A 24,332-nucleotide genomic window follows, 5' to 3' on the forward strand; every position below is an offset into this window, starting at 1 on the left:
ATTCAAACATGCTAAGACTGGTGGAAAGTTTGAAATTATGTGATTGAAAAAGTGTATAGTCAGGGTTTAGTAAAATTCTTCAACAGGGTGAACTGGAGGGCATTCTTTTGTACTCTCTAAATAAGGAAGGGAGATAATATGAGTCTTTATTATCCACAGTTCAAGTTATTTCTCAGGAGTGGTGGTGAGGGTTGTGTTACATTTGCCAATAAATAAACACAATATAATTGTCAAACTAGAAGTCAGTCCGAAGTATATGAAGGGTGAAAGAAGTCAAAATCTGAGAGAGTTGAGACGTTCCATGGAGGAACTAAGTACTCTACTGAGACCTGAAGGATCTTGAGAGAACCTAGTAGGTTCACAGAATAGTAAGGCATTCGTATGATTAGTGTAAGGTCAGTGGGGAAGAATGGCTGATGAGGTTAACAGTCTGGAGCCAAATCACAAAAGGTCCCGCCGGTGGTGGTGGTGATGGGAAGCCCCTGAAAAATTCTTAGCAGAGAAGTCTCATATTTTCATATTAGAAAAAATATTGTTAATAGAAAGGAGCTTGGAACAGAGTGGGAAATAACTAGATGCTATTAGGTGGATATTGCAATAGCATAAGGAAGATGAGTCAGAACAGAGATGATGATTACTTGAAGGACTGACAGTGAGAGTGGAGACTAAAAAGAGGGGTGGATTTGAGAGATACTTAACAAGGTAAGAGTCAATTAAATTTGACAGTAAGACTGAGGGAAGGACAAATAATATACAGGACTCATGGATTTCTGACTTGGGCAACTGGGTGCCATTATCTGAAATAGGGAATGGAAATGGACTAGATTCTAGATAGTCTAGGGAGATAAGTGAGTAAGGAGTGGCAAAGGTGCCCATGCCAATTTGGGAAGTATTAAAGGTGCCTCTGGGAAATCCAAATGAAGACACTGTTGCTTAAAAGGGTCTGACCTGAAGATACATATCTGGAAGTTCTTGGTACAAAGGATACCTAGTAGGTAAGCTCCAGACAGGGTAGAAACTACTCAAGAAGGCATGAGGAATAATACTATAACAACAATAAAATGGAATGCTGGGGAACATAAAGGTTTAAAGGGCAAGCACAGGAAGAACATATTTAAAGTGCAGTCAGAGGTAGCTGCAGAACCAGGTTAAAGTGGCACTAGGGAAACCAAGCGGAGAATTAGTGGCATTCTTCCTTTAAAAACATATACATAGGGTAGGGTTTGTTTTTTGTTTTTCCCTGTCCTCCAAAGGTTTTAAGTACTTTGAGGGCAGGAACCAGTCTTAAATTTCTTCATATTCCCTTCCGTGCCTAGTTCAGTAAAGGGTACACAGCAAATGCTCAAAAATTATTTGATTCATTCTCGAGCATCATCAACTAGTCGTATTTGTCGTCCATGTCAACCTCAAGCATACCGGTTTATCCCTATTATCCTACTTCTTCAAATAAACTTTTGGAGATGTCACCTATGGGATCATTTAATCCACTTTTTATAATATATATCTTGCTGCTATCAGCTCTAGAATGAGTTCCAAAACTTTTATCTTCTTCCTAAGAAACAATTTTCTTTTTTTAAACAAAGCTTAGCCCAATTCTCAGTAAGCAGTAGCGCATAACTTCAGACCTTTTCGAATACACGGTGAGGAGGAGGGCAGCCAAATTCTTCTGGCCACAGTTAACCACTAACCGGGTCAAACATGCTTATTAAAGCTTCTATTTTATTAATGGTCACGAAGCAACCAGTTGGGAAATAAATACACATTCATACCAGGAGAAGCCATTTAACTGCAAACAAATCGTATGACTCACAGAAAACTAAAGGGAACTGCACATCCGCTTGGGGCTTTGATGCCAGCCAGTACAGGTAGTTCACTCTCCTCAGGTAACACCACCTAATCTAAGCTCAGTCCCTCACACGCTTTATCAGCATTTGTGGATCCAGGTTTCCGAGCTAAGAAAACATTAAATAAAAAACCGAGCACACCGGAAAAATCACCTCCACTTTAGGAATCATGCCATTCTTCTCGCTAAAAGAATAACTCAAGCTCCGGCAACCTCTTCTCCAGTCTCTACGCGCAAGCAAAACCCTGCTGCATTTGGGGAAGTGGTCAAGCACTTGCTCTCGCGGGATCTTGCGCCTCGGAGTAAGCCTACTGGATCGCGCTCCCCATCGAATCCCCGCGGGAATAGAGTTAGAAGGTCCGAAAAGCCGGGAAATCGCGTGCGGGGGCGGGGCTAGCTCGGTGAACGAGAAGGTGGGAGTAGCCCTGAGGAGGCGGGGCGGAGGCGAGGCGAAGAGTGGGCGGGGCTCCAGAGACCTGTTGATCGCAGGTGTCACTGCTCTGACTGGCCCCTGGAAGTTGTGGCGTGTGCGCATGCTCCGTGCGTAGGGCCGGGCTCTAGGCGGCGAGGAGTAGTCGCCTCTACTCCAGTTCCCGGTGAGCCTCAGTTACGGTGGCAGCTGTTGGTGTTTCTGCGTGATGTTGGCGTGAGGCAGAGCTGAGCCAGCGAGAGGTAGTTCTGTGGGAGTGGAAGGCCCATATTTCTTTACCTGGACCGCACGCTCGTCGCGCTACGAGGACAGAGCTCAAGGTAAGTCTGCTAAACTAGTCTGTGGATGGAGAGCCAACGATCTGCGATCCCCATGGGCCTGCCTGGGAGACTCTCATTCCAGCTCCCACCCCCCAAATCTTGGGGTAGACTCAGAGTTCTTTGCTTCACGGTTCAGGCTCCGGGGGTCACGCAGCTTTCCCGCCTCCCTCGCACCGCGTCCCGGCCCTTGCGGAATGCCTGTGGCCAGTCTGCAGGCGCGCGAGGCAGGAGGAGGTGCTGTACTTACTGGGTTGTGGTTGTTATTGCTGCTGTGCTTGGGGGCGGAGGTGGGGCAGCATCTGGAGACCTGCTGGGTCGCTTAGTGCATTGGGTATGGATATTACGCTTGCTCATGACTTTCTGCTCAAGCCCCTGCCTTTCCCGAGCACACAGCTTTTCTTTAAGTTCCCTGCTTCGAGAAGAGGGATGACTTCACTGGTGAGAATCTTTAGGTTGGTGGTTTCTGGGTGGTGGTGATGTATAAAGTTAACGTTTAGCTTCTAACGGCGACTTATGGAACCTATACCACACTACTTTAAATATTGTTGGAAAACAGGAAGTACTTGCACAGGTGTAATAGGTAGGGTTTTTAAATCCTGCAATCTCAACATGCCCTAAGGTTTTGTTATCCCGCTACAAGATTTTTTTAATCAGTGCAATGTCTGATTAATGCTTGGGATATGAACTACTAGGCTTTGTCAGTAAGACGGCAAAGTTTTCCAAATGTTTCCTTATCTGGAAAAAAAAATTAATATATATATTACAAGGAATTTTCAAGGCTATTTTTGAGGTATATTTAACAGTGGTCATAGGACATTCTATGTGAGTAGGGTCTGGTTGGCTTTAACTTATGTTCTTTAAAAAAAGGCATTGCTGAATCTCACTATTTAAAAGAAGTGGCAAGTGGCAACACAAAATTTTAATAGAAATGGAACTTTTGGCTAAGTAGATACTTGTTAGTCTTTTGATTTTCCATTCCAGTTCCATGATGATGGCCTAGATGGAGATCCTTCATCCTCTAAAAGAGAAATTAAAAAAAAAAACGAACAAAACTTTTTCTGCTTAAGTAGCATATGGTTTGTCTGCCATCGTCATGAGACAATTCCGAATAGACAGATTCATTTAGGTAGGTGTTAGAATCTGAAAAACAAGGTTTTTGTTTTATATTTTAGAGGCCTTTAAAATGAGCTCTTTGAACAATTTGGCTAAGTTCATGATCACTGCTGATAAACTGTGAAGTCATTTATTTATATTTGTTCATAAATCAAACTAACTGGTAGTTATGTGTATTTTCTTCCAGCTTAAAAAATGGGAGACACGAACAAGTCTTTCTTTTTCCCTATGAGTTTTTTTTTTTTTTTTTTTAATTTTCTATAAGTGTATGTAAAGTGGATACAGTGCATGGAACTTGACAATAATAAATTATTAATACTATTATTTTCTTCAAAAGATGCAAAAAATAGTTTTTAAAATAGTTATTTTAATAAGAGGCTACATTTCACCACCTAGTTTATTCTTTTCCTTAAAAAAATCACAATACTCTTGATTTCAGTATGTACTATGATTCACTATCTTTTATATTGTTCAGTGTCAAGTAAAATTTTAATTTTAATAACTGTGTAGTATCAAGAAAGTTGGAACCATATGGTTTACAAGTTTGTTTTAGCAGCACAAATAATTAAATTTTTGGTCTTATTTTAAAAGTCAAAAATTTATTGATCTATTTTTAAAAGTCAAAATTGGAGTTCTTTTCCCTGGGGAACTGTTTGAAACTCACCCCTGGGTTGGAGGGGATATTGTTTTGCCCTACAACTTTCCAAAAATATGTTTGATCTTTATAAAGTGGTGAATAACAATACTATAAAAACGTTTAATTACTAAAATACTTAGCAGATTTTGTTATTTGACAGGTTTAACTATAAGGTGTTTCTTAATCTTAGATCCCAAAGACAACCTACAGAAAGCTAGGTAGCTTATATTGCATCTGTAAGTATTTTGAACACATAGTTTTGGTGCACTAGGGCCAGAAAGATTGTCAGTCTAGCCTACTTTTCCTCGTGAGCTCCTGGATTAAGAGAGGAAGTGTGCTAATTTATGTCAGTTTTGTGGAGACAGCCAGAAATTAGTGGTGATACAAATGTAGAATTAGTATATTATTGTTAATTTTGTAGTAATGAAATTATTTTAGAAAAATTTGCATTATAGAATATGTGCATAATGGGAATAAGAAAGAGATGCAATTGTGTACCATAGATAAAATCTTCGAAGGTTATTTAAACTAAATAATTTTGGATAATCTCCTAATCTTGGCAAGTTATTATGAGTTTTGTGTTTGTTTTTAAATAATAGGAATACATAGCTACTACAATATAGAAATTTAGGCAAAAAAATATCTGTTCTATGGTTTTCCTGGTTAACCCTTAAACACTGGGTCCATGATTAGAACTGTGGTCTGTGGGTAGAACTGAATTTTAATAAAATTGGTTTTCTTTGTGCTCCTGTAATTTTTTTTAATCTCTGAATTTTATTTTATGCATTTATAAACATTATTTTGAGGAGTCTATAGACTTAATCAGGCCACCATATGGTGTCCATGATACACAGAAAAGTTACAAGCCATTGTGTCTGGTTAAGAATTTCAAAAAAGTTGCTTCCTCTGTATTCATATTTGTATTTCGTCAGATAATAAAATTTTATACAAGCAAGACCCATATTTCTATATCTTAGCTGTTTTAATGAAAAAATCAGTTATCTGAGTTGGCATGGTCGTCTTGAATTAATTTGAAAACAATTACATTAGTCATCTGGTTTATAAATATTGACCTTCAAAAAACAGTTTGAAGAAATAGTGTTTCTGTGGAATTTTTTACTTACCTTTTTGGTTTTCTGAGTTAGAAAGCAAATTTATTTATTCAATAAATATTTATTGACTTACTGTTGTATGCTAGGCACTAGAGAAACTAATAAGACAAAGTTGGAGTCGTTCTGTGTAAATTTTTACTTTTCTAAGTCTCATCTCTGGCTTTTCCCAATCATCCCCCAATTACTTTGAATTTCCAAAGGTAAAATACTCTTGCCTTTGCAAGGCGCTGCTTCTCTTCTCTTGCTCTTCCCTATCAGTTTCCCAGACTATATTAGTCAGGGTTCTCCAGAGAAACAGAGCCCATAGGGGATATGTAGAGTCAGGTACATGCTGGAAACTTCGAAAAAGGTGATTCTGAAATCTGGTGTGTCGGAACTCTTTAGGGCAGGCCACAAGCTAGAAATTCCAATGAAGGTAAAAAGTTGTGTTTGTCAGGGGAAGCTGACTGGCTGAAAAAAGAAAAAAAGGCAGAAATTCTTTCTGATTTCTCAGTTCCTCTGTTCTTGCTTTAAGATCTCCAACTTCCTGATGAGAAGACTCCCCTCATTGCTAAGGACAATCTCCTTTGTTGATTGTAGATGCAGTCATGCCTAGTTGGAATCAACTGACTAATGATGTAAATCCATCTACGAAATTCCCTCACAATAACAATCCAGCCAATACTTCCTTGACCAAACAGCTGGAGAGCAAAGCCTAGCCAAATTGACTTTTGAAATTAACCATCAGAGTCCACCCTTTGCCGACTTGGCACCTATTCACTTCTCCTAAAACTATACTTAATCTCCAAATACAGACAATAGCATAGTCATACTTTCACCTAACAAAATACAACTATGTTATATACAACTGAAAATGCACAAACTCTTTTCCCAAAAGAGGATGCAAGTCCTTAAGTGATAATCACACTTATCCTTGATCTCCTGTAACTTAAATACTATGTTCAATTTATGTTATATGAAAAGGGAGTAAGTTAGGGAAGAAAGAAAAGATATTTGCTTTATGTATATAGTCGTATCAAAATAAGGAAGAAATACTCATAACCATTACAGTTCTTCTTTCTGCAACTGGTGCTGTGGTTGTAGCTGGTATTTATAACTACCTTCTTTTGCTATATCATATTCTTTTTACCCTCGGCAAGCACGTCAGCTGGTCATGATTCTTTGCTTGGTGGGGCGACCAAACTTCCATTTTTAAAGCGTCTGGGCCATTAGAAGTCCTGCCTGGGTTGGGTTGTCTTCCATTGACTTTAATCACAAGGCATGGTAATAGTTAGAGATGTATTAAAGGATTTCCTATATTCCAGGCATGCTCTTCTATACCCCTATTTTGAGGTAGCGATGGCCTTCCTGTTGGTAGTCGGGATCAGTCACCCCGACCAGTGCAGTAACTCCCTTCTTTGCCAGTTGATTCACTGTCACAAGGAGCCCAAAGTGGCCAGGTAGCAGTCTTAATGTCACTGAGACCTTGCTGTGTTTTTTGGTGGAAGCACTCTTATTTTTGGAACTAAGACTTCTAGACCAGCAGAGCATAAGGTTGCAGGGAGGTAGCAAAAATTTTTCTAGTGGGTCACAAGGTTTAATAGTGATGCCACTCCCATATCCACCCTTTGATTCTTGGACCCATGAATCCTGCCTATGGGAGAAACAGCACCATAGACTGGATGATGATTTAGAGCATAAAGCCTCCTGGAGAAAATTCCTAATCTCACCCAGAGGACACCTGTGAGGTATCTTCTGATCCAGCAAAGGACAGCAGGTTGCATCATCTTTGGGTAACTGTACCTTGTACATTCCATTGTTAAAGATTACTGCTGTGGAGGAAACACAGTAAGAAATCTGAAGAAGACAACACATGAACTATAAGAAGTAAGATGAGTACTGGATAGATAGCACAAAGAATCTTTTTTTAATGCAGTTTTATTGAGATATAGTCACATACCATATAATCCACCCGTAATGGCTCACAGTGTCATCATTTAGTTGTGCATTCATCACCACAATTTTAGAACATTTTCATTACTCCAAAAAAATTAGAAAAATAAAAAGAAAAATAAAAAAGAACACCCAAAACATCCCATACCCCTTATCCCCCCTATTATTTATTTATTTTTATCTTTATTTTATTACTCGTCTGCCCATACACTGGGTAAAGGGAGTGTCTCACAAGATTTTCACAATCACACAGTCAACACGATAAAAACTATGTAGTTATACAATCATCATCAAGAATCACATCTACTGGATTATAGTTCAGCAGTTTCAGGTATTTCCTTCTAGCTATTCTAATACAATAGAAATTAAAAAGGAATATCTATGTAATGCATAAGAATAATCTCCAGAATGACCTCTCAACTCTATTTGAAATCTCTTAGCCACTGAAACTTTATTTTTTTTATTTTCCCCCTTTTGTTCAAGAAGGCATTTTCAATTCTATGATGCCAGGGCCAGACTCATCCCTGGGAGTCATGTCCCATGTTGCCAGGGAGATGTACACTCCTGGGAGTCATGCCCCGTGTAGAGGGGAGGGTAGTAGTTTATTTGCAGGTTGGCTGAGAGAAAGAGGCCCCATCTGAGCAACAAAAGAGGTTCTCTGGGGGTAACTCTTATGCATAATTATAAGTGGGTTTAACAAGATCTCATTCCCTATTCTAGGTTCCATGTAATTATGTTGTTTAAATAAACTGACCATACTGGTTAAATTATATAGTATGCTACAGAGAATATAAATTTTGTACCAAATAGACATCTCTTAAATAACAGTTAAACTCAGGAATAGATGTGACTGCTGTAAGAGCTTACTATCTAGGAACCTTTACAATAAGCCTTATTGAACATTCTGTACTTCTGCATCGTCAATTGCCCAATCTCTGCCTACGTTCTATCCCCTGATAACCTATGCTCTCGAATTCAATTCTCAGCATTTGCTCAGTATAGTTTATTTTAGTGAAGCCTTATAATATTTGTTCTTTCATTTCTAGCTTATTTCAGTCAACATAACGTCCTCAAGATTCATTCACCTAGTTGCATGCCTCACAACTTCATTCCTTCTTACAGCTGCTCAATATTCCCTTGTATGTATACACCACAGTTTGCCCCTCTATTCACCTGTCGATGTACCCTAAGGCCACCTCCATCCATTGCAAATCGTGAATCCTGCTACCATAAACATCAGTGTACAAATGCCTATTCATGTCCCTGCTTTCAGTTGTTCTAAGTATATACCAAATAACAGGGTTGCAGGATCATATGGCAACCCTATATGATCCTGTATGGTTCCTCCTGTGGAACCACCACATGCCCTCCAGAGGGGCTGCACCATTCTATTTCCCTGCCAATAGTGAATAGGTGTATATCTCTCTCCATATCTTCTACAGCACTTGTATCTTTCTGTTTATTTTTTAAACAGTTTTATTCACACATCATATAATCCAACCTAAGTGAATAGTCCATAGCTCCTGGTATAATCACATAGTTGCACATTCACCACCACAATCTGTATGAGAACGTTTCCATTTCTTCCACAAAGAAAGGAAGAAAAAAATAAAAGAATAAGGAATAAAAAAATTAAAAAGGAGGAACACTCCCACCACCACCAAGAATCCCATACTCCTCCCTTATATCCCCCTCTGTCGACATTTAGCTTTGGTATATTGCCTTTGTTACAATTAATGGAAGAATATTACAATGTTACTGTTAACTGTAGACCCTAGTTTGCATTGATTGTATTTTTTCCCATATACCATCCCATTTTCAACACCTTGCAATGTTGACATTCACTTGTTCTTCCTCATGTAAGAACTTTCTTATATTTCTTCATTTAATCACCATTTTTGTCCATTCTAGGTTTTGCTAAGTTATACAGTCCCAGTTTTTATCCTCTATCTTTCCTTCTGATGTCATATATGCCCCTAGCCTTCCTCTTTCAACCATACTCACTTTCAGATTTGTTCATTATACTTATAATATTGTGCTACCATCAGATAATATTGTGCTATCCATTTCTGGATCTTTACAATAAATTCTGTTGAACATTCTGTACTCCTTCAGTATCAAATGCCCAATCCCATCATCCTCTTTCTACCTCCTGATAACCTGTGTTCTTAACTCTCAGAAGTTGCTCATTATAGTTAGTTCATATTAGTGAGACCATACAGTATTTGTCCTTTTGTTTGTGGCTCATTTGCTCAAAATAATGTCCTCAGGGTTCCTCCACATTGTTGCATGTGTCATGACTATTCTGCCTTACAGCTGCGTAATATTCCATTGTGTGCGTGTACCACAGTTTATCCACTTGTCCATTGATGGACATTTAGGCTGTTTCCATCTGTTACCAATTGTGAATAATGCTGCTGTGGACATCAGTGTACAGAGGTCCGTTTGTGTCCTAGTTTTCCATTCCTCTGAGTATATACCTAGTAAAGGGATTGCTAGATCATACAACAATTCTATACTTAGCTTCCTGAGGGACCATCAAACTGTCTTGCAGAGCAGTTGCACCATTTTGCATTACCACCAACAGTGAATAAGTGTTCCCCTTTCTCCACATCCTCTGCAAGCACAAGGATCTTATTTATTTGTTTATTTATTTAATTCATTTTTATTGAGATATGTTCACATACCGTGCAGTCATATAAAACAAAGTGTGTTCAGTTGTTTACATTACCATTATATAGTTGTGCATTCATCACCCAAATTAATTTTTGACAGTTTCATTACCACACACACAAAGATAATAAGAATAAAAGTTAAAGTGAAAAAGAACAATTAAAGTAAAAAAGAACACTGGATGCCTTTTTTTTTCCTTCCCCCATTTCTCTACGCATCCATACAAAAGATCTTAATGCAGACAAGGAGAACATTCTCAGAAACCCAGATACATCATGAGAACAATATCAAGGTGTATTTGGAAAGCTCTAGTTATTTGTTATGACTGGATGGATCATCGTGCTATTCTATGAATTAAAGTTGTCATTAAGGATATTTGCAGTTTTTTTTTTTTCTGAAAAGTTGCAGATAGGTTGAGTTTTTCTAAATAAAATCTTATTTCCCTGTTGCTTAGAGTTGATTTATCTTTATTTCTGATGCATTGGCTTCTTAACATTTTTAACTGGGTTTCTCCTTCTTTTCCCTAGCCCAAAAGATTTGTGAATGAATGTTTAAAATAATACCTTGGTGAATCCTCTTGTAAAGTGAAGAATTCCCAAACATTCATTTTGTAAATTAAGATTTTTTATATGTTAAGTTTTCTTCAAGTCAGATAGCTGTAAATGAAATTGCTTATCTTCTACTAAGAATGACTTATTAACAGATTTTAACATTAAGAAATTGACACTTCATTGTCCAATTTATCTAATCCTACTAATCTGGATTAATACTGTAGTCAAGTTTGATGTATCAGTTTAAGGAAATGGAGAAAGATAGCAAAATGAGATGTAAAATATTATATAATACAGCTTTTACTTTTTATTCAAATCTTTGTTTATATTGTTAAAAGTCACTTTGTATCAAAGATAATGTTTATCATTATCATTAGCTTCTATTTATTTAATGCCTACTATATATTGAGCATTAGGCATTTATGATTCTCACAATAACCCTGTAAACCCTTTTGTATACATTATGACTATAGATGATGGAACCAATATGCTTTTTTAAAAACTCATTATTTTGAAATAATTTCACACTTACAGGACAGCTGTAAAAATAATACAAACCTATACAGAGAACTCCCAATATGCCCTCTACCCAGGCCACCAACTTTAAAAATTTGCCACATTTGCTGTATTATTCAATCTATCCATGATAGACTTTTAGGGATTGAATAGTTGAATAATGTGCCCTGTTGCCAGAAACTTATCAGAAGTGGAATAAATAATTGCAGGGATTCTGGGGTCATTATCAGAGTGTTGATTCCGTCCTTGTCAAGAACCCTTCAGGGCTTTGCCCATCTGACACTTTATGCTTTGTTTCTCCTAAACTTCTCAGCCTGCATAATAAATTCTTTCTTGCCGCTTTCACAGTGACTACCCCCTGACCCTGTACGTATGTGAGCAGGCTGTTTGAACCCTAGAAGACTCTTTTCTCCTGTATGCTGCTGCTATATAGATCTGAGATAATACTGCCTCCTTGTCAGTATAGTACTGACCATTATCTAGTTGCCAGGTGGTGGGAAATTGCCCTATACCCTTAGTGCCTAGTTCAGCTTTGTTAGGAATCCTGTTTTCCAAGGATTTGTTGTTTTAGGTTTCACTTTATTTTCTTAGCTTCATTCAGTAAGTATTTAGTGAGCACCTACCATGTACTGTGTACTGTACTAGATGCTTGGAATTCACTTTACATTCTAAGAGGATTAGGAGGAAAGTAAACAATAAATATAATCAGCCAATTATATAGTATATTAGAAAGTGAAACGTGCCAAGAAGAAAGGGAAAAGTAGAGCAATGAGGGGGAATTGGGAATGTGAAATAAAGATTGTTACGGGTTGCAGTTTTAACAAGTGTAGGCCTCATTTAGAAGGTGACTTTTGAACAAAGTAAAATCATGAAGGAAGTGAGGGAGTTAGCCCAGTAGGTACCAGGAGGAACTGTATTCCAAGCAGAGAAATATCCAGGGCAAAGGCCTTAGAGCAGGAGCTTGCATGGTATGTGGTTAGGAACTGTAAGTTTAGCCAGTGTGGCTAAACTGGAAAAAGTGAGAGGGAGAGTAGTTGGAGATGATGCTGGAAGTGAGGGGGTGGGCAGATGGCATGGGGTCCATTATCAAGACTTTCTGGTTTTTAATTTGAATGTCATAAAAACAAAAACCCATTGCAAGATTTTGAGCAGAAGGGTGACATTATGCCTTAGTTTTAGAAGGATCTATAGCTATTGTTGAGGGCAGACTGTAGAGGGGACATATGTAGAAGCCAGGAGACAGTTAGGAGGCTCTTCTAGAAATCCAGGCAAAATGGGTCAATGCAGAAATGGAGGTGGTGAGAAGTGGTCAGACTCTGAATGACATGTAAGAGAAAGAGGACTCAAGGATGATACTGAGATATTTGTTCTGAGAAACTGGAAAGCTGAAGTTGTCATGAGTTCAGATGGGGAAGAAAGTATAGGTGAAGTAAGAGTTCAGTTTTGGACTTCGTCAAGGAAAAGCAGTATTAGGTTATTCCTGCTTTCAGAGTTCTCTTCTTGAGATCATGTCATTAAGCAGACTGCTATCAGCCCTTTTCTTTAATGTTCATATTTTATAGTCTCGATATGTATACACTCTTATCTTTCTCTGGTTAGATACTGGTGGAAATTAATGAGTAGGTAAAAGCAACAAGAAATAAAGCACAGAAAAATAGAGCAAAAAAGTTCAAAATACTGACATTTACTTAAAATTTACTGATTTGGGTAGTACAGTATTTTTCCTTATGACTTAAATCTTATTTTCTGTATTTTATTACTCTTCCAGCATAGTCTTCTCCAGTTCCTCCATTTGTGAAGTGACAGTGGTTTTGTGTGTCAAAGGACATCTATTCTTCAATTATATGTTCCTTACTATAATTCTTCAACTTTTTTAAGTGAAGACACTTCTATAATGAATGAGGTTTCTTCTGTTTTATTACTTCAACTTGCAATACCTCTTTAGCTTGCTATCTGGTTATCTAACATAAAACTTAAAATACTTTTACTCGTAGTTTTAGTATGTCAGAAAGTCTTCATTGTTTCCTTGCGTAGCTATATTGCTTATTCATGAAAAGATGTTAAATGAAATTTTACTTTACAGTTTGATGGCTAATCTTGGATACTATTAAAATATATGGCTAGAGAAAATTAATGAAACCAAAAGCTGATTATTTGAAAAGTTCAATAAAATTGAGCTCTTAGCCAACACTGATCAAGACAAGAGAGAAGACACAAATTAACAGTATCAGGAACGAAAGACAGGACATCACTGCATCTCTGACAAAAATTAAAAGGATAATTCAGGGATATTATGAAAGACTTCTTGCCAAGAAATTTGACAACTTTGATGAAATGGAGAAAAATATTTTAAAACACAAACTATCAAAGCTCAATCAATAAGAAATAAGAACCTGAGTAATTCTCTATTACAGAAATTGAATTCATAGTTTAAAATCTTCCCAGATGACTCCACTGATGAATTCCACCAGTATTTTAAGGAAGAAATAATAGTAGTTCTACACAAATTCTTCCAGGAAATAGAAGAGGAAGAACAATTCCCCACCAATTTTGTGAGTCAGTATTACCCTAATACCAATACCAGAAAAAAAAAATTGTAAAAAAAGAAAACTACAGTCCAATATCCCTCATGAATATAGATTCAGATATTATTTTAAGATTTATTAGCAAAACAATCCAACAATATATAAAAAAGATAATACATCATGGCAAAGTGGTGGGGGTCATCAATGGGAGGGCAAGGTTAACATTTAAAAAATCTCTGTATTCACTGCATTAAAACTTAAAAAGAAAAACCATATGATTATCCCAACAGATGTATGAAAAGTATTTGACAGAATTCAACATCTGTTTATGATATAACTCTCAGCCAATTGGCAATAGAGGATGACTCCCACAAAGTTAATAAAGGGTAGCTACAAAACTTACAACTAACATTAAACTTAAAATGAAAGAGTGAATGGTTTTCCCTCAGATTGGAAGCAGGACATGTATTTCCATTCTCACTGTTTCTATTCAGCGTTGTACTGGAAGTCCTAGCCAGTGTAATAAGGCAAGAAAAAGAAAGAAGATGCATGCACATTGGAAAGGAAGAAGTAGAAGTATCTTTATTTGCAGGTGACATGATCATACATAGAGAATCTTAAGCAATCTATGAAATAACTCCTAGAACTAAGGTTGCAGTATATGACCTCAGTATACAAATTGATTATATTTCTGTATACTAGTAATGAAAAATTGGAAATTGAAATTGAAAACACCATTTATAGTAATATCAAAAAAAGGTGAGGAACTTAGGGATACATTTAATTATATATTAATAGCTGTACACTAAAAATGACAAAATACTTCTAAGAGAAATTAAAGAGGACTTTAAAAAAAGCAGAAAAATACTGTGTTCATGGATTGGAAGTCTTGTTGATGTCATTTGTTTTCAAACAATGTGGCATTGGCATGCGGGTACACGCAGACATGCACACACACACATACATAACAGAACAGAGAGATGTGACAAAACATTTCAGAGTTAATTCGAGTGAGGAAATCATAGTCTTTTCTACAAATAGACCTGGAAAATTGTATTTCTATATGGGAAAAAGTAAATCTCAACCCTTACCTAACACCATATATTAAAAAGAACTTGAAATGAACTATTAACATGAGAATTAACAGTTCTTTAAAGTTTAGGAAAAAAATTTGAATCCATTTGTTGCAGATGCCATTTTCAATTGGAGAATTTGTGTCATTTTTCCTAAACTAGTCTTTTTAAGTTTTCTGCTCTTTCTTGGGTTAATTTTGGTACTTTGTTTTTTGCTGTGATATTAGCTGTTCTTTAGATTTTCAAATTCATTATTGTAAGGTTTAAATAGCATTCTTTTACAGTTCTTTTGGTTGCTTATGCATCTGTCTGTAGTCATTTCTCGTTTATTAGTTTCATTGGTGTCTGTGTTTCTCTTTTTTGTTTTTTCCTTATCAGCCTTCTGAAGATTTTGTCTATTGTAGTGGTATTTGCAAAAGTTTAGTTTTGGATTTATTTTTTCTTTCATTTGTTTGCCTATAAATGGGCATGAAAATCTCTGTCTATCCCAGTTTAAAGGTTTCACAATTTTCATCCTGCTTCCCTCCTTTCCCACTTCATGTTTGGATTTTTGAGTTATGTTTTCTGTTTGTCTGTCTGGATTTTTTGGTCTTTAATTGTGGGGAATTCTTAGTCATTTCTAAAAGTATTTACTCAGTTTACTTTTTCCCTCTCTTTCTGGGAGTCCTGTTAGATAGATATTGACATTTTTAAAGATTTCCTCCCATGCCTATTAACTTCTTAAAAATGTTTATATTTCCATTTCATTCCTTCTTTAATATTTTTAAGAGAATTTTTTGAACAGAACTTACTGCTCAGTGACATATTCTTCCCCTCTATTCATTTTGCTAGTTGACCCTTCCTTTGAGTTTTTTTTTTTTTCCATTTCAGCTGTTTAAAAAAATATGTAGTCATTATCTTCAAATAGTGAATATTTGTTATATTTCTTTCAAATTTTTGTTCCCTTTGGTCTATTAATTCAGCTTCTTGTAGTATAGATTGTCCGGTTCGTTTCATTTGTTTCCTTGTACTTTGCAGATGTCTGGTTGTTTTTTCCCTGGAGTCCCAAGCTATAAGGTAGTAATATTTACCTGGGGAGAAGATGAAAGAGAAAGCTCTAATTTGTGTTTCTTTTGATGATTTCAGCAAGTAGAGGTGAGGGTTGTGGTGCTTGATTTGGGGTGATAGAATTTGAGAGTTGGTTTCAAAAAAGAACTTCCTGTTGCCCTGCCCAGGGGCATGCTCTTCTCCAGATTCTCTTATCCTCTGTTTTATTTATGGAGCCGGGGTGAGGACAGAACACACAGGGGCCTTCAGGTCACCTGCACTTGTTTCTGCTTCCCAAACCAGCTCTGTTACAGTGCTTTCCTGGTATTAATAATCCCCCTTTCCCTCCAGGGTGGTATCAGAGCTTTCCTGTCACATTGCTGTATGGCGGGTGGACAATTTTCTGCCCCGAGTAATGTGAGGCAGGGAAAAGGGCATAATTAGAGAGATCTTTCCCAGTCTGTAACGCTTGGTCATTTCCATCTCTTGGCTGTCTGTTCCCTCCTACTCTAAAAGCCCTTGATATCCCCAAGGCATCTCCTTGTTTCTCAGACTACCTTTTGCTTCTGATGTCCCCAAGGTTTTAACCTGTTTCTTATTAGACTACATTTTACTTCTGTGTATTCTCCAGGGTTGGGTTGAAGGAAGGGAGGGAACCAGGAGTACATACCAGTTTGACATCTTTTGCAGGAATATGGGCACAATACTACATAATTATCTGTTTGTGTCTGTGCCCCTCACAAAACTAAGCTCCTTAGGAGTAGAGATTGTTTGTTATACACAAGCACAGTTCGTGGTACAGACTTGGAGCCTAATAAATGTTTGCTGATGAAACAATATTTGTCATTTCAAAAGAATTCTTCCATTTAAAAAAAATGGGATTTCTACCAATACAGGTTTCCCTTAATGATGTAAAACATGTCTAAATTTCAAAACTTAATTTTTACAAAGGTTTTAGTGCCATTTAGATCACTTTAGAGGAGGTTGCATCCTGTAGAGTTCAATATACAAAAAAGGAAAACATAATACAGTGTTTTTTATAAACATTTAACCTATGTGATGCAGTTATAACCGCATTTTGTAGGGTATAAACTATGAATGATAGATGATCAGAATTTATCTAATACCAAGCAGCTAGTAAGTCCTGAGGCTGGACCTGGAAGCAGTCTTCTGATTTTAATTCTTTAGGGACCGAGGTTTATTCTTCTCTGTTCCTCAGTGGCTCTGTATCTTAGTGGGTATTTGATCAATGATATTGCACTGATCTATGCCATTCTGCCTCTCATCTTTTAAGTCCTGTGAAAATGAAACCCCAACAACTTACCATTTCACTCAGTGTTTAAAGCCAAAGTCCTCAAAAGGGCTTGTGAGTCCTTAAATGATTTGTCTGTTTCCCATCCTCTCTTTCCATCCACTCTCTCCTTTGTTCACAGCTCTGTTCACAGTTCTGCCACACAGTGCTTCCAACTATTCCTCCAACATATTAGGCATGCTCCAACCTCAGTATCTTTGAAGTTGCTGTTCACTCTACTTGGAATGCCTTCCCTCAGATGGTTTCTTCATCTCCTTCAAATCTTTCAAAGGTAACCTGCTCTGTGAGACCTTCCCTGACTATCCTGTTTAAAGTTTAAAACTGTCCACATTGATTACACACACGCTTTCTGTCTGTTTTCCTTGCATTGTTTTGCACTTGGCAAGTAAATCTTTAGTACACTATATGATTTACTATTTGTTGTGTTACTGTCTTCTTTTCCTCATTAGAGGCTCAGTAAATGTTTGTTGAGTGAATGAAAGAAGGAAGGAAATCCAATTAGCTAAAAAAACCCACAGACTTTTTAGTAATACTTGATTGTTTATAATTAAGAAGTTCCACATTTAAATTCCTTTTAACTGGGAACATGCATTCATGAATAAGATGACTTACTTTAATTTACTAAAATTTTTTCTATCAATTAAAGGTTTCTTCAGCATTATTACACATATCTATTTAAATAAAATCAACTGACTTGGAAAAATATTGTGGTTTTATATGTACAATAGATAATATAGAGTAATATTTGTTTTAATGAACAAAGCAAATTGTGTTGATGTCTGATATCTAATTTAATTCTAGTTTTCTATAGAGTAGTTTCTTTCTGAAACCATCATTTGAACATTGAAAGCTTGAGGTAGGTAGTGACTAATGATACCTTGAAATTAAAAAAAAAAAATTAGGTGCTGAATATGCTTTTATTTTCATATTTATGTACTTTATTAGCTCTAATCCTGTTTATGACTAGTTTTAATTCTATATTCAGTGTTTGTGTTCAAATAATAAGGTAGGAATTTTCTTGATTAGCCTTTACTTTTATTTAAATATTTCTTTCCTCTTTTGTAGATTTGCTTTGAGGTCATGTTGACATGAAATATGGAGTCATCTTTGATAACTTCACCTGGGAAAGAGAGTCTTCTTTCTTATTAAAAAGCATGAGGAAAATAAATGACCAAAGAAACGCCAATGCCAGCACTACATCTTTTTGTATTATCTCTTTTTTAACCCATCAAAACTAATGGCTTGTGCTAAAGGAAGATGATTTGTTCATCAAAAATTTTAGCAGTAATAAAAAATCTTTCATCTTAAACTGTACAACTCTCTTACAAAATTTAACACATAAAAATCTTGAAGGCCTTATTTAAATTAGCTTTTTTAGTTTTCAGAACTTCATCATTTACATATTTACATATCCTATTTTTACTTTGCAAAGTCTTCATAAAAATTTACAGCAGCAGGAAAGATATGGACTTGGAAGCTTACATTATAATAGACTGCAGTGAATTTAAGTGGACAATTCAGGACATCATCCACTTTATCATCAGAAATAACACATAAGTATACAGTTCTTAGCGTTATTGTGAACAAATTTGCTTGAAAATGGCATGGGTAAAATTCTTACGGAAACCTGGTGGCAATCTTGGAAAAGTTTATCAACCTGGAAGTATGCTATCCCTGGCCCCTACCAAAGGCTTGTTAAATGAACCAGGACAAAACAGCTGCTTTCTTAATAGTGCTGTACAGGTGAGACCATAATTACTTGTTAAATTTTTAAAATGTACTTTCAGGAAATCCCTTGTTTAATCCTTTTTTTTTAACTCAAATTAAGAATAAATTTGAGTTAAAAATTTGATTGGAATGACTTGTTACTGGTAGCAAAAATATTTTGGCTGGGTGTTTTGGTTTCTGTAATAAATGGGAATGTTTTGTTCAACAGAATAATACATTGCCATGATATAAAAGTTGTTTAATTTAAAATGTTTATTTAGTAAATTGTGAATACGTATTTACAACATCTAAATTTATTCTAAGAAATATTATACATAGAATATTTTGTGCCAAGACAGTAACCACTTAATTTGTGGGAATTTTTATTTAATTTTGGAGACTTTTGAATCATGAGGAAAGCTACCACCCTTAAAAATGTAATCAATGATGTTAAAATGTGTGCATATATTATAAAGTACTATATCTTATGCTATTCATTCTTTTAGCACCTCTCATTAGAATCTCTTCTTGCTTTCTTTCACGTTGGTTTGTGATTGTGTATCATGCCATTATGTGTAAATAAAAATGTCTGTCCTTTAACCTGGATAACTCTAAAACAGGTACAGTACTTGGAATTGTTTTTCCATGTAGCGTGAGATATTTATATTAATTTTATGTATCCATTCTTGACTTTCTAGGGGGTACCTATGTGTGTTTGCAAGATGATAGCCAGAGTTAGGCCAAAGGCTCACTAGAACATAAGAAAGATGATAAAATCATGCTATGAGTAAATTTATGATCTTTACCTAATTACGACATGTTTAGGTCCACAGTTTAAAATATCAACAGTAGTAGAGTGTTCACATGGAAAAAGTTTTTCTGGACTTTTTATGACCTGATTTGCCAAGTTCCTGTTCATTAATTTTCAATATGTGTTATTTTGATGTTTATTATAAAAAATAAGTAATTTCAAGGAATTTTTGCAAATTTCACAGAAAAATCTAGTGATCACCCCACCACCACAGACATTTCCCAAAATCTAGTGTACTGTTGTCATAGATTCATTTTATTAATAGCTTGAGTTAATTGAATGTCTTTATCACAGTATGTTAGATATTCTCATTAGACTAGGATACAGAATTATATGACTGGTAGAGAATTGAGTTATTATAACTCACTGGCTTCAAAATATTTTTTAAATCTGTTAACCCTCACAACTCTGCTTTTTAAAAAAGAAATCCATCTTAGAATACCAATAGAGAGAGTAAAAAGAAACAGACTGCTTGGGTTGAAATGAGAATGCAGAGTGTTAACCTTCTCAGTTAAATACCCCCTTAATATACTCCCTTCTCTCACTGTGGCCCTTAAAACACCTCTGTGAAAGAATCGTAATTTGGACACCACTGTTTTGGTTAAGTTAAAGTTTAATGTATTTTGTTTCAATCCTTGTTGAGATTCTTCTAACAAACATATATTAACCTTTTCTGCCTTAGATGAATATCCTTTTTTATGTGTAATGTAGTTTTTATTCAATAATTTCAAATTTTGTAGGATCTGACCCTTGACTGTATGAAAGATGAAGAAGATTTAGAATATTGAAATGCTTTTCTCTTGACTGTAGACCATATCTAGAAAGAATCTATTTAAGATATAGGCATACCTCAGAGATATTGTAGATTTGCTTCTAGACTATCATAATAAAGTAAGTATCACAATAAAGGGGGTTGCACAGAGTTTTTGGTTTTCCAGTGCATATGTTATGTTTACAATGTGTACTGTATGCTGTAAAGTGTGCAATAGCATTATGTCTAGAAAAAAAAAGTACATACCTTAATTAAGAAATACTTTATTTCTAAACAAATGCTAACCATCATCCGAGCCTTCTGTGAGTTGTAATCTTTTGCTGGTGGAGGGTCTTGTCTTGATGTTAATAGCTGCTAACTGATCAGGGTGATGGTTGCTGAAGTTTGGGGTGACTGGCAATATCTTAAAATAAGAAAACAGTAAAGTTTGCCACACTCATTGACTCTTCCTTTCATGAAATATTTCTCTGTAGCATGCAATTTGGTAGCATTTTACCCATAGTAGAACTTCTTTCAAAATTGGAGTCAGTCCTCTCAAGCCCTGCTGCTGCTTTATCAACTAAGTTTATGTAATATTCTAAATTCTCTGTTGTCATTTTCACAGTGTCTACAACGTCTTCACTAGGAGTAGGTTCCATCTCAAGAAACCACTTTCTTTGCTCATCCATTAGAAGCATCTCCTTATCTGTTCAGATTTTATCATGAGATTGCAACACTTCAGTCGCATCTTCAGTCTCCACTTCTAACTCTAGGCTTCTTGCTACTTTTACCACATTTGCACTTACTTCCTTCACTCACATCTGGACCCCTCAAAGTCATCCATGAGGGTTGGAATCAACTTCTAACTTTAACCTCCTCCCATGAATCACAAATGGTCTTAATGGCATCTAAAATGGTGGATCCTTCCCAGAAGGTTTTCAGTTTATTTTGTCTGGATCCATCAGAGCTATGGCAGCTATAGCCTTATGAAATGTATTTCTTAGCTAATAAGTCTTGAACGTTGAAATGACTCCTTGATCCACGGGCTGCAGAATGGATGTTGTATTAGGAGGCATGAAAACAACATTATTTTCATTATACATCTCCATCAGAGCTCTTGGATGACTAGGTACATTGTCAGTAAACAGTAATATTTTGAAAAGAATCTTTTTTCCTGAGCAGTAGTTCTCAACAGTGGGCTTAAAATATTCGGTAAACTATGTTGCAATCAGATGTTCTGTCATCCAGGCTCTTTTGTTCCATTTAGAGAGCACAGGCAGAGTAATTCTTAAGGGCCCTAGGATTTTCAGGACAGTAAATGAGCACTGGCTTCAACTTAAAGTCGCTAGCTGCATTAGCCCCTAACAACAAGAAAGTCAGCCTGTCCTTTGAAGCTTTGAAGTCAGGCATTGACTTCTCTCTAGCTTTGTAAGTCCTAGATGGCATCTTCTATTGGAAGGCTTTGTTGTCTAAGTCAAAAATCTGTTGTCTAAGGTACTGTTGACACCTTCATCAATTATCTTAGCTAGATCTGGATAACTTGCTGCCACTTCTACAACAGCACTGTTGCTTCACCTTGCACTTTTATGTCACAGAGATGGTTTCTTTCTTTAAAATTAATGAACCATCCTCTGCTAGCTTCAGACTTTTCTTTTGCAGCTTTCTCCTCTCTCAGCCTTCATAGAATTAAAAACAGGTAGGGCCTTGCCCTGAATTAGGCTTTGGCTTAAGGGAATGCTATGGCTGGTTTGATCCTCCATCCAAATCACTAAAACTTTCTCTGTATAAACAATAAGGCTATTTTGTTTTCTTATCATTTGTGTAGCACTTTTAATTTCCTTGAAGAACTTTTCCTTTGCATTCACAACTTGGCCAACTGTTTGGGGCAAAAGGCCTAGCTTTTGGCCCATCTCAGCTTTTGACATGGCTTCCTCACTAAGCTTAATCATTTCTAGCTTTTGATTTAAAGTGAGAGACGTGCAGCTGTTCCTTTCACTTGGACACTTAGAGGCCATTGTAGGGTTATTAATTGGCCTAATTTTGATATTGTTGTATCTCAAGGAATAGGGAGGTCCAAGGAGATGGAGAGAGATGGGGTCAGTCAGTTGGTAGAACAGTTGGAACACACACAACATTTATTAAGTTCACTGTCTTACATGGGTGCAGTTTGTGGTGCCCCAAAACAATTACAATAGTAACATCAAAAATCACTAATCATAGATTAATTATAACAGATATGACATTATATAACAGATATAACATTATAATAGATGTAATGAAAAAGTTTGAAATATTGCAAGAATTACCAAAATGTGACACAGAGAAACAAAGTGAGTGCATGCTGTTGGAAAAGTGGCACCAATAGACTTGCTCAACTCAGGGTTGCCACAGCCTTCAATTTGTGAAAAATAGTGTCTTTGAAGTATAATAAAGTGAAGTGCAATAAAACAAGGTATGCCTATAAATCACTTTTCACATATTTTGTTACAATTGTCTTTTTTTTCCCCTGAAAATTAAATGAGAGAAATACTGGTTAATTAAACTTGAGCTTGGGCTTTTTCCCAGTTGTATCCTTTGATAAATAAACACATCTGGAATGTGTCAAGGGCTCAGACATCTGATTTAGACCTGTGTTCTCAATTGTCCTCTATCTGGGAGAGATGTTGTACTTGAAGGTTAACTCACCCAGGAAAAGATAAGCAATTGATATTAGGAAAGCATTAATTCTAGTTTACCTTGGGACTCTTTAAATGACTCAGAGATTCCACGGACATTATGTGTGGTGAGAAATGCAGGAAATTATGTCTTGAATGGCACTGGGAAATGTTGTACGTCAAAAGACCCAAAATTAAATGTTTTGATTGAATCATGCTATGAGAACAGGGCTTCCATCATTTCAGATCTTTTCCTGTTACCCTTTTTCCAGCTCTTTTTTACTTTCATATTTTCCCCTCTGTTTTGTTCTTTCCTTTAGCTCCTTTTTTATCCTTCCTTATCATAAATATTCTTCCTTTTTGTAAAATTATAGTTTGGCATCACCCCAAATACTGTGTGTAGTATAGGGAGATGAAAAGCATATAACAAGAGAAAATTCTGAGTAAGGGAAACCTACATGGGAAGGAAAGTGGAGAAGCATGCCTATGATGATGTATTTCAAAAAGGAACATTCCACTGACCTTTACCATGAATATTATTTGTATTTATCTACATGGTTACCATTTCTGGTGCTCATCATTCCTTTGTGTAGACCCAGGTTTCCATCTTGATACTATTTTCCTTCTGCTTGAGGTACTTCTTTTAACTTTTGTGTAGTATGAGTCTGTTGGTGATGAATTCTTCCAGCATTTATATGCCTGAAAAAAACTCTAGTCTACTTTTGTTTTTGAATGATATTTTTACTGGGTAAAGAATTCTAGGTTGACAATTTTCTTTTTCAGTACTTTAAAGATTTTGCTCAACTATATTCTAGTTTGAATTTTTTCTGACAAGAAATCTGTTATTCTTATCTTTGTTCCTCTTTATGTAATGTGATTTTTTCCCTCTGGCCTCTTTTAAGATTTTCTCTTTATCACTGGTTTAAAGTAATTTGATTATTGTGTCCCTTGACATAGTTTTCTTTATGTTCCTTATGTACGAAGGTTATTGAACTCTTTGGAGCTGTGGCTTTATAGTTTGAATCAAATTTGGAAATTATTTTACAATTATGTCTTCAAATACTTTTTCTGTATTTCCCTTCCTTTGGGGACTCCAATTACATACGAATTTGGTTTTTTGAAATTGTCTCAGAGTGTACTGGTGCTCAGTTTATTTTCTTTTTCAGACTTTTTTCTCTTTGTTTTTCATTTTAGGTTGTTTTTATTGCTATGTCTTCAGATTTGCTAATCTTTCTTTCTTTAATGTCTAATCTGCTGTTAAACCCATACAGTGTATTTTTCATCACAGACATTAGAGTTTTTCACTTTTACAGGTTGATTTGGGTCTTTTAAAATTTTCTTTCATG

At 36.0% G+C, this 24,332-nt stretch overlaps 1 protein-coding gene across 3 annotated transcripts in view; it reads left to right on the plus strand.

Moving 5' to 3' along the window:
- The first annotated feature begins 2,383 nt into the window (after positions 1-2,383).
- The window catches only part of USP53 (ubiquitin specific peptidase 53), an 80,665-nt gene continuing 58,716 nt past the window's right edge, over positions 2,384-24,332 (plus strand). Inside the window, exons 1-3 of one of the 3 annotated variants that reach the window (XM_037830558.1) lie at positions 2,384-2,593; positions 3,575-3,719; positions 18,129-18,806. In XM_037830558.1, the coding sequence (XP_037686486.1) occupies positions 18,663-18,806 (144 nt within the window). In that variant the 5' untranslated portion in view covers positions 2,384-2,593; positions 3,575-3,719; positions 18,129-18,662. The remainder of the gene's footprint in view (positions 2,594-3,574; positions 3,720-18,128; positions 18,807-24,332) is intronic. The other 2 variants (XM_037830556.1, XM_037830559.1) reach the window with 2 other exon arrangements.

Source organism: Choloepus didactylus, chromosome 3, assembly GCF_015220235.1.
Source record: "Choloepus didactylus isolate mChoDid1 chromosome 3, mChoDid1.pri, whole genome shotgun sequence".
Lineage (NCBI taxonomy): Eukaryota > Metazoa > Chordata > Mammalia > Pilosa > Megalonychidae > Choloepus > Choloepus didactylus.